General features: G+C 48.4%; 1 protein-coding gene across 1 annotated transcript in view; it reads right to left on the bottom strand.

Moving 5' to 3' along the window:
* The window catches only part of CLSTN2 (calsyntenin 2), a 611,966-nt gene extending 599,690 nt beyond the window's left edge, over positions 1 to 12,276 (bottom strand). Inside the window, exon 1 of the mRNA XM_030330025.1 lies at positions 12,168 to 12,276. Within this exon, the coding sequence (XP_030185885.1) occupies positions 12,168 to 12,276 (109 nt within the window). The remainder of the gene's footprint in view (positions 1 to 12,167) is intronic.
* Between the last annotated feature and the right edge of the window lie 2,317 nt (positions 12,277 to 14,593).

The raw sequence follows: 14,593 nt of genomic DNA, 5'->3' as shown, positions 1-14,593 counted from the left end.
CATGGTGTGAAGCAACCAACACAGGGGCACAAGGAAGGCCCACAAGGCATGGAACTGGGGTCACCCATAGCCACAGAAGCTATCCATACTAAATATCAGGTTGTCTCACACGAGGACCCAAGACTGAGAAGGCACTCAAGACCCACCACCACTGGCAGTCAGCATGGGGAGGAGCCCAGTTTCCAAAGATCTGTGGCCAGCCACTATCAACTTTTAGATGCCAGAAGGTATGTCTCATAGACTCATCCCTGGAGGGTCCACACAATTTGGGCACAGGAACCGATATCACACCATGACAGAGACCTGCTTCACACATTCTCTACACCCTCCAGGCTGTCTTAAATGCCACCAATTGTGACTGTCTAACACTATGGGTGGAGTTGCACTGTCTCTTTCTATAAATGCAAACATCACTAAACGAGACCAGGCATCATGTCTCATGACCTTACTTTCCCGGCAAGTCACATGTGCTTCCTCTCTGATAAGATGATGTAAGTAGCTCTAGGCACCAGTGTCTTGTAGATTTGGGGCAGGAGTCATAGCGGCCCCAAACTCCTATATAGGAGCCCATTTAGTTGGAAGTGTGAACCAGATTACTTGTTTTGAAGCTGTGGCTACATAGCAAGTCTTCGGTCTTTAGTAAGAGTGGGTAGTTCCAGGCAACAGAAGCAGCAAAGTTTTCCAAAGATACTTTCTCACATTTTCCATCGGATCAAGAAAACAAACTGTAAGATGAAAATGATGATGATTCTACTATTATTCATAGTGCTTTAAAGAGTGGCTCCCGAGAGTTGCCAAACTCTACCTCCAAAAGCAGAACTTAGTGCCACTAAGGTCTTGATAAGAGACACCCCAGAGGGGTGGGGTTAAGCAGAAAGAGCAATCACAGGATGGGGAAAAGGTGGAATGAGAGAGGTGCTGAAGGCTGACTGAACAATTTTGTCATCTCTTCCCTTTCCCCCCGCCCCTGGGCTCCAGAACAAAGAGGTGGTAGGACCCGTCTGGAAGCAAAACTCCAGAAAAAGCAAAAGTTTCAAGCAAAGATCCTTGGCTGGTCTCTGACCTGAGTTCTTCTAGGTAGGAGGGCTGGGATTTAACTACTGTAAAATTAGGGTGGGAAGGAGGCAGGGGGTTGTTCAAAGAGGAAAAAATAAAATAAAATAAAAATGCTGTATTCATGATATCCAATTAGAAGAACAAAATCACTAAAAAGTCTCAAAATTAATAAACAATCAAGATATAACCATCTTGATATCTCTGATGATGGTGCAATAAAGCAGAGATCATTGATTTCCCTTTAGAAAAACTACCAACAAAAAAGCCAGAAAGGTAAAATCTAGGTCTTGGATTTGAAATTCTACTCCTATTATGAATAATTTCAGCCTCCTCTCCTACTCCAAATGACCATCCATCTCCCACAAACAAAAACAAGCAAAATAAAAACAACACCAAAAAGTGAAAGAAAGGAGGGAGGGAGGGAAACAGGTAGTGAAGGAAAGAAGGAAGGAACTAAGGGGAAGGGAGGGGAGGGGAGGGAAGGGAAGAAGGAGGGAAGCAAGGAGGGAAGGAGTGAAGGCAGGAGGGAAGGGAAGAAGGAGGGAAGGAGAGAGGGAAGGAGAGAGGGAAGTCTCTTAAAATACAAAGTCAATACTTCTTTCATTGCCCAGAGTTTCTGTGTATTTCTGAGTGGGGGCTTGTCTTTTAGCTCTTGGCTCTTAGTCCTGATTCTTCACCCCTCCCAGACAGGGTCTGGAGGGAAGAAGCTGGGGCACGTTGCAGTAAAGAGCTACATGCCAAGAAGTTCTGGCAGAGAACAATGAGCTGAGATTCTAGGACTGTGTGGGCTTAATTTGCCCTTGCATGTGAGCCTGAAGGACTAGAGTAAGTGATTTTCCAACTCCAGCGGCAAGAAAAAGAATCTCCCACACTCCAAACTTGTTCTCCACTCTATTTCATGTCTAACCATTAGTGATTTATCCCTTCAGGTTAACGTTGCCCATGGTAGGTTTGGAACCACTAGCTACAGGGCAGGCTGTTACCTGACATGAGCTGCATTTCAAAAGGGTCTGGTGTGTGGAATATAGGGAGAATCTGCCCCTAAGAGAGCACCTGTGATTTGAGAACTTGAAGCAGAAAGAGCTGGAAAAATAAACGTTCAGAACCTCAAACAACCATTCAATCAAGCTAAGCAAATGCTTAGAGTCTCCATCCCTCATGCTCCGTAAGCTTGCCTAATGCAAGCCCCCTTCCCTGTCCTCTCCCCTGTGTGCCTGCCTTCAGGACTGGAGCAAAGACAGTAAGTCTTGCACATAGGCACGGCCCCCATGTTGATGGGACATTCCTGGTGACAAACTGCAGCAGAAGACCCAGATCCTCACTCAGGAAACTTTCATCTTTCAGCTAGACAGGGAACAAATCTTTCCTCTCTCAGGGCCTTGAGCTCTCTCCCAGCAAGTGAGGGGACATCTGTCTCTACCACCCACCCAGGCAGTCCTGAAGAGAGACCCCAGATGAAAGGGTAAACTCAATTTCCATGTCACTCATTGTTTCTTCTCCCATTCACATCCCAAGATCTTGTTCTCTGCCCCATCCTCAGTGTCTAGGTCAAGGGTGGGGGTTGTGGGACAGCCCAGCCCAGAGGAAGATGACCCAATGGATGCCTCAGTGGAGTACTAAGTTCTCATCAACCACACCTACTTGGAGATGCCCTGTTCACAGCCAAACCCAGGGTCACTGGGGTACCTTTGATGAAATACATAGAAGTTTCCTTTGAGCATGTGGCCTGAGCATCAGGGAGAAGTGTCTCTGGCTTCAGGGACAGAGCGACATGCTAAGCGTTTTGTGACAGCCCAGAGAGTGAGCCTGTATACCCACCCATGTTCTCAAGCTCCATAAGTCCAGGATAAACTGTACTTCTGCAGAGGAAATCATAAATAATGCATCCTAAGACCAGGATTTCAATATCTTTGAAGGGTTTCATTTCTCCTCCCTTCCAACTTTGATATATGTACTTACTTAACAAGGGTCTGGGGAGGGTTAATTGAATTAATATATGTAAAGTGCTTTGGGTTTGAAGAGAATACGCAATATAAATGGAAGTGTCACTAAAAAGGTTAATCTAATTTACATCTAACACTTTCAGTTCATGGTGTTAATGAACTATATCCTTTTAGAGAGTGATTAATTTATAGAAATGTGATTATTTTTCCTAATGCTATATATGGGTCAGCTTCTCCTATTACTATATCTAACTTTATAGGAGAATTCAGCATTTTATAAATTAAAATCATAAATCAAACACCCCTGTAATGGCTATATTTCATTAATTGCAAGGAGACATGCATTAGATTAACATTTATCTGTTTTAATTAATTTGCTGCAATGCAGTTATCCATGCAAATTGGAAAATGACACATCAGCTTGACATAATATTAACAGTTTTGACTGGTTCTTCCCTGAAAATTTATGCACCTGCAGCTGCTGCATTCCTGGGTAACCATGGTGACCACCAGCTGTGTGACATATGCAGGCTGTACATCAAAGAGCTGGGAAGGGACTTAACACTAAATTCAAACTTCTCCTGAAAAAATATACTTAACTAAAGAGGTAAGGCAGTGTAAAAAGAGAAAGATGCAGGGTTTTGTTTGGGAGAGTCCCCAAGTCTCAAAACAAATTTCTTAGATCCAATCACCTTCTTTTGTGATCCACTTCCATGTGGATACTCAGAACTTTCTTGGGCAGAGGAGGGCCTACTCAAGCAGACCCCAAAGGGGTGAGTGATTTGCCCCCCAGCCTCGCACTCATCAGTGGGTCCAGGTCACAAGGCTTTCCTTCGTTCTCTACAGTGACCCCTGTCAGACTTGTTTGAAGACTGCAGATTTAACTATATACTACAAGAGACATCATGGGAAAGCAAAGCAGAAGTCACTAAAATGATGTGTGTTTTGTTTTTTTAATCAGCAAAATTTAAGTCAAATTTCAGCCAATTAGGCATTTTTAGAAGCAATGAGAATGGCGTTTATAGCCTTTCTCAGTGAGAATTCCAACGGCATCTGCAGGACTTGACACCCTCATACGTTTTGGTTAATGTTCTCCCGACTCATCTATAGAGCTGAGTGTTTTCAACTTTTACAAAGTGAGTGCTGTTAATTGGTTTGGAAAGATAGATAACTAAAGGGGAGAGTCCTGATGAGCAGTTCCTACCAGTGACCTAGAGCAGGAAGGGGTGCTCAGCAGGAGAAATTTGCAAGGGCAGAGCCCTCAGGGCCTCACAGCCAGCATGGGTGGCATCACCCTGACACACACTCCCGGCCCCCTCCACACTCAGCATTCACTATGGACCTTGGACAGTGCTGGCCACTGGGCACAAAGACATGGCCAGGATGCTTGCCCCTTGAGGGGCTCACAGTATGCCTAGGGATGTAGGAAGCCAACAGGCACTTTGATGGGGGAAACTAAAAGTGGTAAAATATGGAGGAACAAGGTCTCCACCTGGAAGCAGCCTTGCAACCCATGTAAAGAAACAAAGCGTTCCTTGGGGAAACTGTTAGCAGCCAATGGGAGTGTTTCTCAGCTTTGGCTGAGCATCAGAAATACCTGAGAACTTTAAAGGAAATCCCAGATCCTAGCCTAATCTCTGGGGGTGGGTTCCAGGCATCGGTGTTATTTAACAATTGTCCTAAGTGGTTCTCAACCCACTCAACACTGGGTGCTGAGAATCACTGACACAAGAGAGGCGAGGGTAGACTCTGAAACTAGATGTGGTGGATTCGATTCCCAGTTCTACTGTTTTACTAGTTGGGTGAACTGGGTAAGTAGCTTAACCTTCCTGGCCTTGGTTTTCTCACCTTTAAAGTGCGGATAACAAAAGCACACATCTGATTGAGTGGCTAGAGGGCTGAAGGAGTATTAATACCCATAAAGCACCCAGATCTCTGCCTGAAACACAGTAAGCTCTTGTTAGATGTTTGTATTTGATGGCTGGAAGTTTCTGGAAAGTTCCTGAGAGGAGGCCAGATGAGAAGTGAGGGGAAAAACCATCAACTTTGATGCGAGACTAGAGAGCTTAGAACTATCTTGAGAGCAACCATCATCAGGAGTGAGCCTCCCTGTTCTCAGAAGGCAACTGGGCCCTCATGAATCCTCACTTGAGAGGCGGCTTGGGTTGCAAGAGTGTAGCCATAAGTTTTCCACAGACACGTCCTATCCTAGCTTTTGTTCTAAGAATATCTGAGCTGCTAGAAGGGGTTATGGTAGAGGTGGAAGAGGCAGACCTGGGAAAAGGACTGGTTTCCTCCAGAATAGGAACTGGTCTCCTACTCCCTCTCCTATCCCTAGAGCACCCTCTCCCACCCCAGTTCAATGGCTACAAATCGTGTTATAGGAATTGGATTTCCAGTGCTGGAGCCCCAGTGGTAGCAAAGAGACTGCTACCTGTGGAAGTAGAGAGCTGGAGACATCAAGGGGCCATGCTGTCCAGACAGTGGACATCACAAGTGGCAGCCTGCAAGAGACAAAAACTTGAAGCAATTCCAAGAGTGTGAAGCTATTCTCAAAACCTACCAGGGACCCCACCAGCCCCTAGCATGGATAGTGAAGGATGGATTCATGATGACTGGGATGAAATTTCTTGCAGGCTTGGTGGGACTGGAGTTGGTATCACCCATCCTGACAGCAGTGTGAGGGAAGGGGTGAGGAGGGGGCCAAATTAAAATTTAGCACTTTCATATGCAAAACTTGCTGAATAAGGCAGTAGCAATGGGCATGGGGAGATGTGGGAAGGTTCTAGATCTTTATGAGAAGAATCAACCGGACACGATGAAGGATGGGGTGTGGTGGAGGAGGAGAGCGAAGCATGCTGGAGGATTCCTGGGGCTCTGACTTGGGTGAGTGCACAGAGGTACCCTTTACCCAAATGGAGGCCACTGAGTAAGCAGCAGATTCCTGGAGGGAAAGTTTGGGCATACATGGGGCTGGTGGTACCCCAGAACATCCCAGAGCGGGGGCAGACAATGAGTGAGTCTCAGAGTGGGGCTCAAGATGAGCTACAAGGAAAATTGGTCAGGGCCAGAGATACCCCTGGAGGACTGATGTAAGCAGAAGGCACTGAGCTGGAGACAAGCAAGGTCCTACGAATGCCTAAGAACAAGTGCCTGTTCCAAGGATTAGAAAACCACTAGGAAGAGGCAGAAGTGGGCTCTGAGTGACAGACATCACCTGGCTCTCTGGTGCTGGATCATAACCAATCACAAGCTGGAAGTCCCCTTGGTCTGCTTTCTGGTGGCTCTGTTGCTGCATGCCCCATGGGGTTCCTTTATTAACCTATAAAATGGGTATTTGTGAAAAGACCAATTGACACGTATAGTCATCCCATGACATTAGAAGAAAAGGAGGCCTTATGAGTAGTCAGGTACCTGCTACTCCATCTACACCATCTCCTCCCACCCTTGCCACACCCACTCTTCAGCATCCTCCCTCCTTCTCCCCAGTGTCCAGCCTTCAAGTATATCTAATATACTTGAAAGTGTTTGTGGTATCCTTTATTCACCCTGCATGCTTACAAAAGGATTCAGAAGAGGGCCATGCTTAACCCAAACGAAAGACCAGCCAGGGAGCTCTTCCTAATGCAGGAGACCCCGACAAGCACATCTCAGACCATGCAATGCAGACAGCTATCTTCTCTGCTTGAGGTCAAGCATGACAGGAAGTGAGGAAGGCTTCAAGCTGTCTGGACCAGAAGAGAGAAGCTATGCTTACTCCTCGTGGAGAAGTGAATCAGAGAATGAGGCTTCCAGAGAAACTGACTCTTTCAGCAATTTGTAGTGATACCTAAATGTTCTCAGACACTGAGGAGATGCCTTTTCAAGGAATCAAGAGCCTCCCTGACCTCACTCAGACCCTTCCCCAGAGCAGACATCATATCATGCTGGTAGGTAAGCCTGGGTGATATGGGAAACCCATGTCAACGACACTGTTCTGGGTTCAAATCTCAGTTCCACAGTCTCCAAGCTGTGAGACCTTGGGCAAGTTACTTCACTTCTCTGGGCCTCAATTTTCTCCTCTGTTAAGATGGGACAGTAATTCTACCTGCATCATAGGATTAGGGTTAAGAACAAACCAACGGACATGTGAAATGCTAAAAATAGTGCCTGGCACATAGTGTGCATTCAATAAACATTCACTCTTTTATTAGCTCTGTAACCTTATGCAGAAATGTATTTGGCCATGGCTGAGCTCCCTCTTCACTCCTGCCTGTGTACCAATCATGTGCATTCTTACCACCCTGCATTCACTGTCCTGCCCCTTCCTATCTGCTTACCCAGTGCCTACTCACCCATCAAAACTTCTTTCATTTGCTCCATAAATCTTTCCTGACTTCTCTCATCCTTGCCAATTTCTTCCTTTCCTCCAAGATTTTTCTGATGTCTGTAGTGCACAATCTACCCTTTTCCTGTCAGCTATGAAGTTCTCCAATAGTTCATGTCATGTGTGATGTTTGCCCTAAACAGAGTGTGAACTCTTTGATATCTGGAACTTGCTTTATCTTTTTGTTCCCCTCACAGAGAATAACAGAAGACTGAGGAGTAGCTACTGGCTGGTAAGGCTAAAGAACAGGGCCCATGCATATTTACAGTGGCCTCTCACCCAAGGCATCCTTCTCAGACCAGTGTCCCCCCTGCCTTCTGCCTGATGCTCCCGCAAAGCTCATAGCACAACTGTTACAGATGCATGTTTGCCCCCACCCCCGCCAAGATTCATATGTTGAAACGCAACCCCAAACGTATTGGCATTAGGAAGTGGGGCCTTTGGGAGATGAAAGGGGTTAGATGAGGTCATGCGGGTGGAGCTCGAAAGAATAGGAATAGTGCTCTTGTAAAAGTCAGGAGAAAGCTTGCTTCCTCTCTCTGCCATCTACCCTGTGGAGTACAATGAGAAGTCCACCATCTGCAACCTGGAAGGGCTCTCACCAGAACCTGACCCTGAGGGCACCCTGAGAGCAACTTCCAGGCTCCAGCCCGTGAGAGATAAATTGCTGTTGCTTATAAACCACCCAGTCTACAGGATTTTTGTTACGGCAGCCCCAACTGGTTAAGATGGTGACCCTCTGTTCTCCTACTTAGTATGTATCTTGGAGCTCAGCAGCCTTCTCCCGATCCAGTCCTCTCTTGGTCCATCTCAAATTTATCACGCCAACAGAAACATTTCCACAGGGTCCAGTTAGTGGTGGGCCAGACAACAAATAATACAAATAATCTGTTTCAAGCTGCCATTTGGTTATCATACCTTTGGTTACCTCCTTCCATGTAAATATGCATCATCAGAGAGGTTGCCTTAGGCAAAACAAGAATGCTTCTCTGCTTCCTGGAACAGCACACCTGGGAAGAAAGTGCTGACAGGGCAGGGAACTCTCCTAACAGTCCAAATCAACCACAGAAGTTGTTCCTCCACAGACCAGAAACCCCACACCTTCAGAGCCGGCCCATGGAGACATGTTTGTTTATTTATGGAGCACACATTGCTGAGTCCTTACTCTAGGCTGGCCCTGCATTAAGTGTCAGGGCTTCTGAGATGAATGAGAAGGGGTCCCTGGCCTCGAAGGCATCCAGAGACTAGTGAAAGTGGTAAATGTTCTCACAATTGAAGCCAAATGTGTATGAATGTGCACTTATATTTATATACAGTATTTGCACACACACAATTCACACACACACACACACACACACACACACACACAGAACAGAGTTGAGCTGAGAGAAGATATGAACAAAGCTAATGAATTGCCAAGAGGTCAAAAAGGGGATTTCACCAAACCTCAAACGTCAGAACCTAGTGTTTAAGTGACAAATAATTAGTCACTGTGTATTTAGTGCCGTTTACGCGCCATGAACTAAATGATTTCCAAGCCCTCTCCTGACAACCACTGTGCAAGGTAGATTTTTGTATCCCTATTTTATAGATAAGGAAAATTTACCCTAAATTATCTAGCTAGGAAGCAGTAGGACCAGGATTGGAACCCAGGTTTCTCTAAGCCCAACTTTCACTTTATATAGGAGAGGAGAAAACATCTAAAACATCTCAATCAAGAAACGATAGCACTTTAATTGCAAACAGGTATAGTCACTAACCCATCCCTACTGACGGCTCACTTATACCTGGAGACCAGGCAGCAGCATGGCCCTAGAGATACAGGGAGAGTCAGGAGGAGATTCCAGCCCTCAGGGCTCACAGAGCAGAGCTGGGGCCAGACAAGGAGCCCAGGCCTGCTAGAGGGACAGCCACAGTTTTCTGGGGGTGACCAGCCTGGGAGACCAGTCGGGAAAGGTTCCTAGAGGAGGCCATGTCTAAACCTGACTGTGTGATGAGTAACAGAAGGAATTAGGCTGAGGAAAGTGATCTTCTAGTCGGAAGACATAATCCAGAGGATCCATGAGCATATCCCAGTCCAGTAACCACAGCCAATTCAGGATGAATGGAATCTGGTCTTTTCAAAGAATCTAAGAAGTGTTCATCTTTTTTGAATAGCCAAGATATAGAAAGGTAAAGGGAACCAGTTATAATAACTGCCTGGCCACTGGATTAATTCAGAAATCAGGAATACGTTTGCACTGAAAGTTGAGTGATTTGGTGAAAAACCCAAATAGTTGTGGAGAATTAGCTCCTCGGTTCTCTGCAGCAAGAAGCAAGGAACGCAAAGGCAAAATGAGCTGTGCACACAGACACAACATCTTACAGGAGCCCAAAGCTGGGAAGGCGTGCTTCCAGACAGTTGTCCAGAGGGCGCGTTCAACTCTGCCAGGCAGCGTGACGCCATGCTCCCAGTTTTCTTCTACACATGAATACAGAATTGTATTCAGGAAGAAAGCTATTTTTTGTTCCATCTTCTTCACGTCTTCCTGACTTTTCTCTTTTTCAATGATGGGAGTAATAATGATAAGAACCTTAAAAACAGCAACGTCACTGGCAGTAGGAAGCATACCTTTATTGTCTCACATGTTCTTCAGAGAATCTGTGAGATTTGGAAACATAAAATACAAGTGCATTGTAATAAGGAAAGTCAGTCCTGTAAATAACAACTAACGTGTCATAATAAATGTCTCTGTTTTGATCAACTATTACACATTTGTCTTTAAAAAAAAAAAAAAAAAAAGAGGCAGCTAACAGCGCTCTTTGCAGCCCCCCAGTGGCTGGAACAGGAAAGAATGAAGAAGGGGGATTCGCACAGCAACCCTGACCCCTCCAGGGCCAATCAACTTTTTACACCGGAAAGACAAATGGCTTGTTTTCACCGCCAAATGAATATGTTCTAAGTGAGGAAGATGAAAAGTATTGGTTCAAATGCACATAATTATACACATACACGTGAATCACTGGGAGTCTGGATTTTTTTTTTCCTTTTCATCTTTCTCTCTTATCTCTGCAAAGCTTTCTATTCTGACCTGAGAACTCCACAATGCATGAGCACACCGCGTCCTCTACCAAAACAAGCTTTTCCCTTTTCCTTACTTGCTGCGAGCTCCCCCGTTTGCAGACATCTGCTTATAAATATACCATTTGCTCTGCTACAAAATGATGAAAAATCTTCAAAAACATGTCATTTGCCTGTTTAAAACAAAGTGCCTATATGGGGGAAGGAGGGCAAAAGGTTTGGAAGCTCCTTGGTTTTACCAAAACAACAGTCTGTCAGAATGATTCCTATCAGCGACTCCTTTACCACACTTTGAGAAATTTTCATAATGAGTTTTTCCTTGTCTTCCCCAAAAAGAAACTGCTTCTCAAGGATACACGAGGGGGCTGAAAACAAACAAACAAACAAAACAAACAAACAAAAAATCCAGCATGTCTGATTATAGTTTCAAAACCATGTCACCAAAAATGTAAGGTTAGAGAATAAGCAGAAACTCTATTCTCAAATATATCGCTCACAAGTTGTGGGAGAAGCATCCCCGAGGTCCAGAGGCGGCAAACCGTCTACCTCTCACTCTCTTCACCCTCCAAGAGTAATTAAACCTGGTATACATTCCCTCCCTGAGCCACTGGTAAGCTCTAGCTCAAAGCCAGCTTGCAAATCAGGTTGCCTCTAATAGCCTGTTTATCTACAGGTGCAAACCCTTCCGCCCCCTGATGATGGTCAGACAAGATTCCAGGGACCACGTTGCCCCCCTCCTCGTTACCTGACAAATTTGGCCACAGCCCCCAAGCCAAGCGCACACCCTCCTCGTCAACAGCGCTAAGAATCAACAAGTTATCATTAAGCTGGGCGCTCCAGCCCAGCTCTCCCACCACCTCCCCAGAGCCCACCGCCACCCAGCTCCCTCTCCGCTCTCCCCTCGCCCCTCCCCTCACGGTCCTGCCCGCACGTGACCTTCTCTTTCAGATCCGCCCTCTGGTCGCCCCCAACCCAGCGCTGTCTCCACGCACCAAGACAGCTGTCAAAGTACGCCCTGCTCGCCAGCCTACAGTCTTCTAACAGCGCCGGGCGTTTACCCGGACCCTGCTTCCGTCTGGGAGGGAGCAGCGGGGAGGTCAGGATCTCCCACTGCACCGGGTGGGCACCTCTGCCGGCTCCAGCCGGAGCGGAGTCGAGTCGGAGAGGCTGTCGGGGGCGTCACATCCTGCACTTCTTCCGGACTCCACGGCCCACCCGGAGGGCGCGCGTTCCCAGGAGAGTCACAGCGGCCCTGGGGGAAACTGGGGCGAGCCGGGGGACCTTCCCTGGAGCCTACAAGTTTCCACCCACCTCCGAGCTGGAGACACACTCTGCTCCCTCCTTTGAAGGCACCCCCGCCGATGCCCTCCCTCAGGGCGAGAGCAGGCAACTGCCTCTTCTCCCGGCGCCCGCGCCCTGCTCAAGCTGTCCGTGGGCTGGGGCCCGCGACGCCCGCACTACGCGTCCACCCCGCCACAGACAGTCCCCAAAGTTGTCCCGACCTCGCAGACCTCCCCTTCTCCTCGGTCCCTGGACCCCGCCCAGGGCTGGGCCGGCGTCTGCAGGTGGAGCCTCTCGGGGTGCAGGGAGCTCACTTCGGGGATCCCGGGCGCAAGAAACCGGGGTTAGCTGCAGCAAGGGAGGGCGTGCAAATCTAGCGTGAGCCCGGGTCCCCGCGCTTGCACCCGTCAGACCGCCCTGCCTCCCTCCTCCGAGAGGAGGAAACTTCCCCAGCACCCACCTTTAGCCGCGAGGAGGCGGCGCCGCCGGCTGCCCCCTCCGCCGCCGCTGCCGCTCCCCACGCCCAGCGCCAGCAGGAGCGGCACCCAGCACAGCCTCCCGGTCAACATCCTCGCCGCCGCCGCCGAGCTGCCGCTGCCGCCTGCTGCCCGCACCGGCTCTCGCCTTCCGGCGCCCGCCGGGCCGCGGCCACCTCGCTTTGCCTGCTGGGTGCGCTTCGGACGCCGCCGCGCTCGGCCTCAGCTGCCCGCCGCCGCGCCGCTCGCTCGCTCACCGCCAGCAGCCGCGCTCACTGGCGCGGACCCGGAGCGGCTCCGGCGCTCACCCCGGGACGGCCCGTGACGTCACGGAGGGAGGGAGGTGGCTCCTGCATATTCATGAGACGCGGACACCGGCCCGGCTTCCGCGCTCCCGGCTCCGCGGCTCCGACCCCCAACTTTCCTCCAGTGTCCTCACCCTCCTGGGCGCTGGTGCTCCAGGCAGGACTCGGCTCCCGGAGGACCGCGGCGGGCGGGTGCGCGGAGCCGGGCCGCCCGCGCCCCCGTTCCGTCTCCCCAAATAACTGTCTCGGGGGATGGCAGGCCCCCTCAGAAAGTGGTCACTGGAGCCTACGAGTCGTCTGTTGGGGCGCAGGGGATTCTGCCCTGCCACGCCCTTGGAATTGACATCCGTGTGGAGAGGGGCTGGCGCGTGTGCTGCGGGTCCTGCCCTTGGCCAGGCATCTGGACGCTTCGTGCTGCCTGGTCTGGGGAGGGCGCCAGGCACACGCGAGAGCTGGAGAGCGTGAGCGCTGCTCTGGACCTGCCAGGCAGGGTAAATCTCAGTGGACCTGGAAGGCAATGGCCAGACTCCGCACCATCTTGGAGACGCAGGTGCAGCTGTGGCTCTCCGAGGCTGATGGACCAGATCCGAAAAGCAAACTTGGGGTTCTGGGCCTGCAGAGGCAGCAGTGGGGACATAAACTTCCCTGCAGTATGGTACCTAAGCAAGAAGTTACCACCTTTCTGTTGTCACTCCCATATATCTGAGACCATGCCACCTGACGTCATGTCTTGCAACATTTCATGCCATTGAGTAATTATCAGTTCCCTGAGAGCAGGGGCTGTGCATGTCTTGATGATCCCCCACCACCCCAAGGCCACTCAAGGTTCATAAAAGTACTCGATTAACATTAATGGCTCAGAATAAATCTTGGCCATATTTGCGTATATGTAGTGCAAACTTCACACACAATTGCAGGTTCATACGGGATAGATAAGAAGTGCACCTGGATGGCTCCTCTGTGGGTTAAGCATCTGACTTTGACTCCGGTCATGATCTGGTGGTTTGTGCATTGGAACCCCAACATGGGACTCTGCCATCAGCCCAGAATCAGCTTGCGATCCTCTGTCCCTCTCCCCCTCTGCCCCTCCCCCACTCACTTTCTGTCTCTCTCCCTCAAAAATAAACATTTAAAAAAGAATAAAGAAATAAGATAGAGAAATAGAGAAACAAAAGTTACTTATTCATTGATTCAACACATTTACTGAGCACCTAGACAGGGTGTATTACCCTGCCACTGGGCACTTCATTAGATACTGGGGGTCCAATGGCCAAAAAGAGTTGTCTGTCCTCTTCTTACAGCCTTTGTTTCCTATCTGAGAAGCAAGAGAGCGCAGTAAAAGGCAATTACAATGCTTTGTAAATGTTATGGTCCTGTACATTCTTTATGCTGCTAGATATGAGCCTATACAAATCAATTAACAAAATGTATATATTGCAACAGTGTCTAAACAGCATCCTATAATTAATAACTGTTGTTTAGGGTGCTCAACAAAGCCATAAAATGCATTAACAGCCCTCACGCTGCTCAGCCTTTTTGCACCACCCTGGCAGCTCACCCAGAGCTGATGCAGTGGTGAAGGCCAACTCTTCTGCATTTCCAGGCACAAAGAGGTGCTTAGGAGTGGTTGGGGGAGGGGGCAGCAGTGAACTGTGGTGGCTGCAGTAGGGCTCAGGCCAGGCAGGGCATTCACCTGCAGGTTTTCTCTAACCTACACAACCAACATCTGTGCTATTATTATCATTTCACACATAAGGAAAGAAGGTAAGTTAGGTAACTTCCTTGCCCAAGATCAAAGGGCTAATAAATGCCTAGGCCAACACCAGAATCTTGCCTTTTTTAGATTTGGGATCCAATTGAGAAAGGATGGCACGGAGAAAGGGAAGCTGACCCAGGAAAAGTCAAGGAAACCGGCATATACAGGAGAAATATAAATTTGTCTCATTTTCTTCCATTTGCACTCCATCCAACTACATATCTGCCTCTCTTTCATTTTTCTCTAATCATTAGACTTACCTTAGTAACTTACCTGCACTGTCCCTTGATATCATTCTACAGAGTTTCATTAGGACCAATTGGTTAGTCCTGAAAATTTTACATGAAAT

Source organism: Lynx canadensis, chromosome C2 (genome assembly GCF_007474595.2).
Source record: "Lynx canadensis isolate LIC74 chromosome C2, mLynCan4.pri.v2, whole genome shotgun sequence".
NCBI lineage: Eukaryota > Metazoa > Chordata > Mammalia > Carnivora > Felidae > Lynx > Lynx canadensis.
The sequence above is the reverse complement of the archived record's forward strand: the minus strand, read 5'-3'. Positions and strand labels throughout refer to the sequence as shown.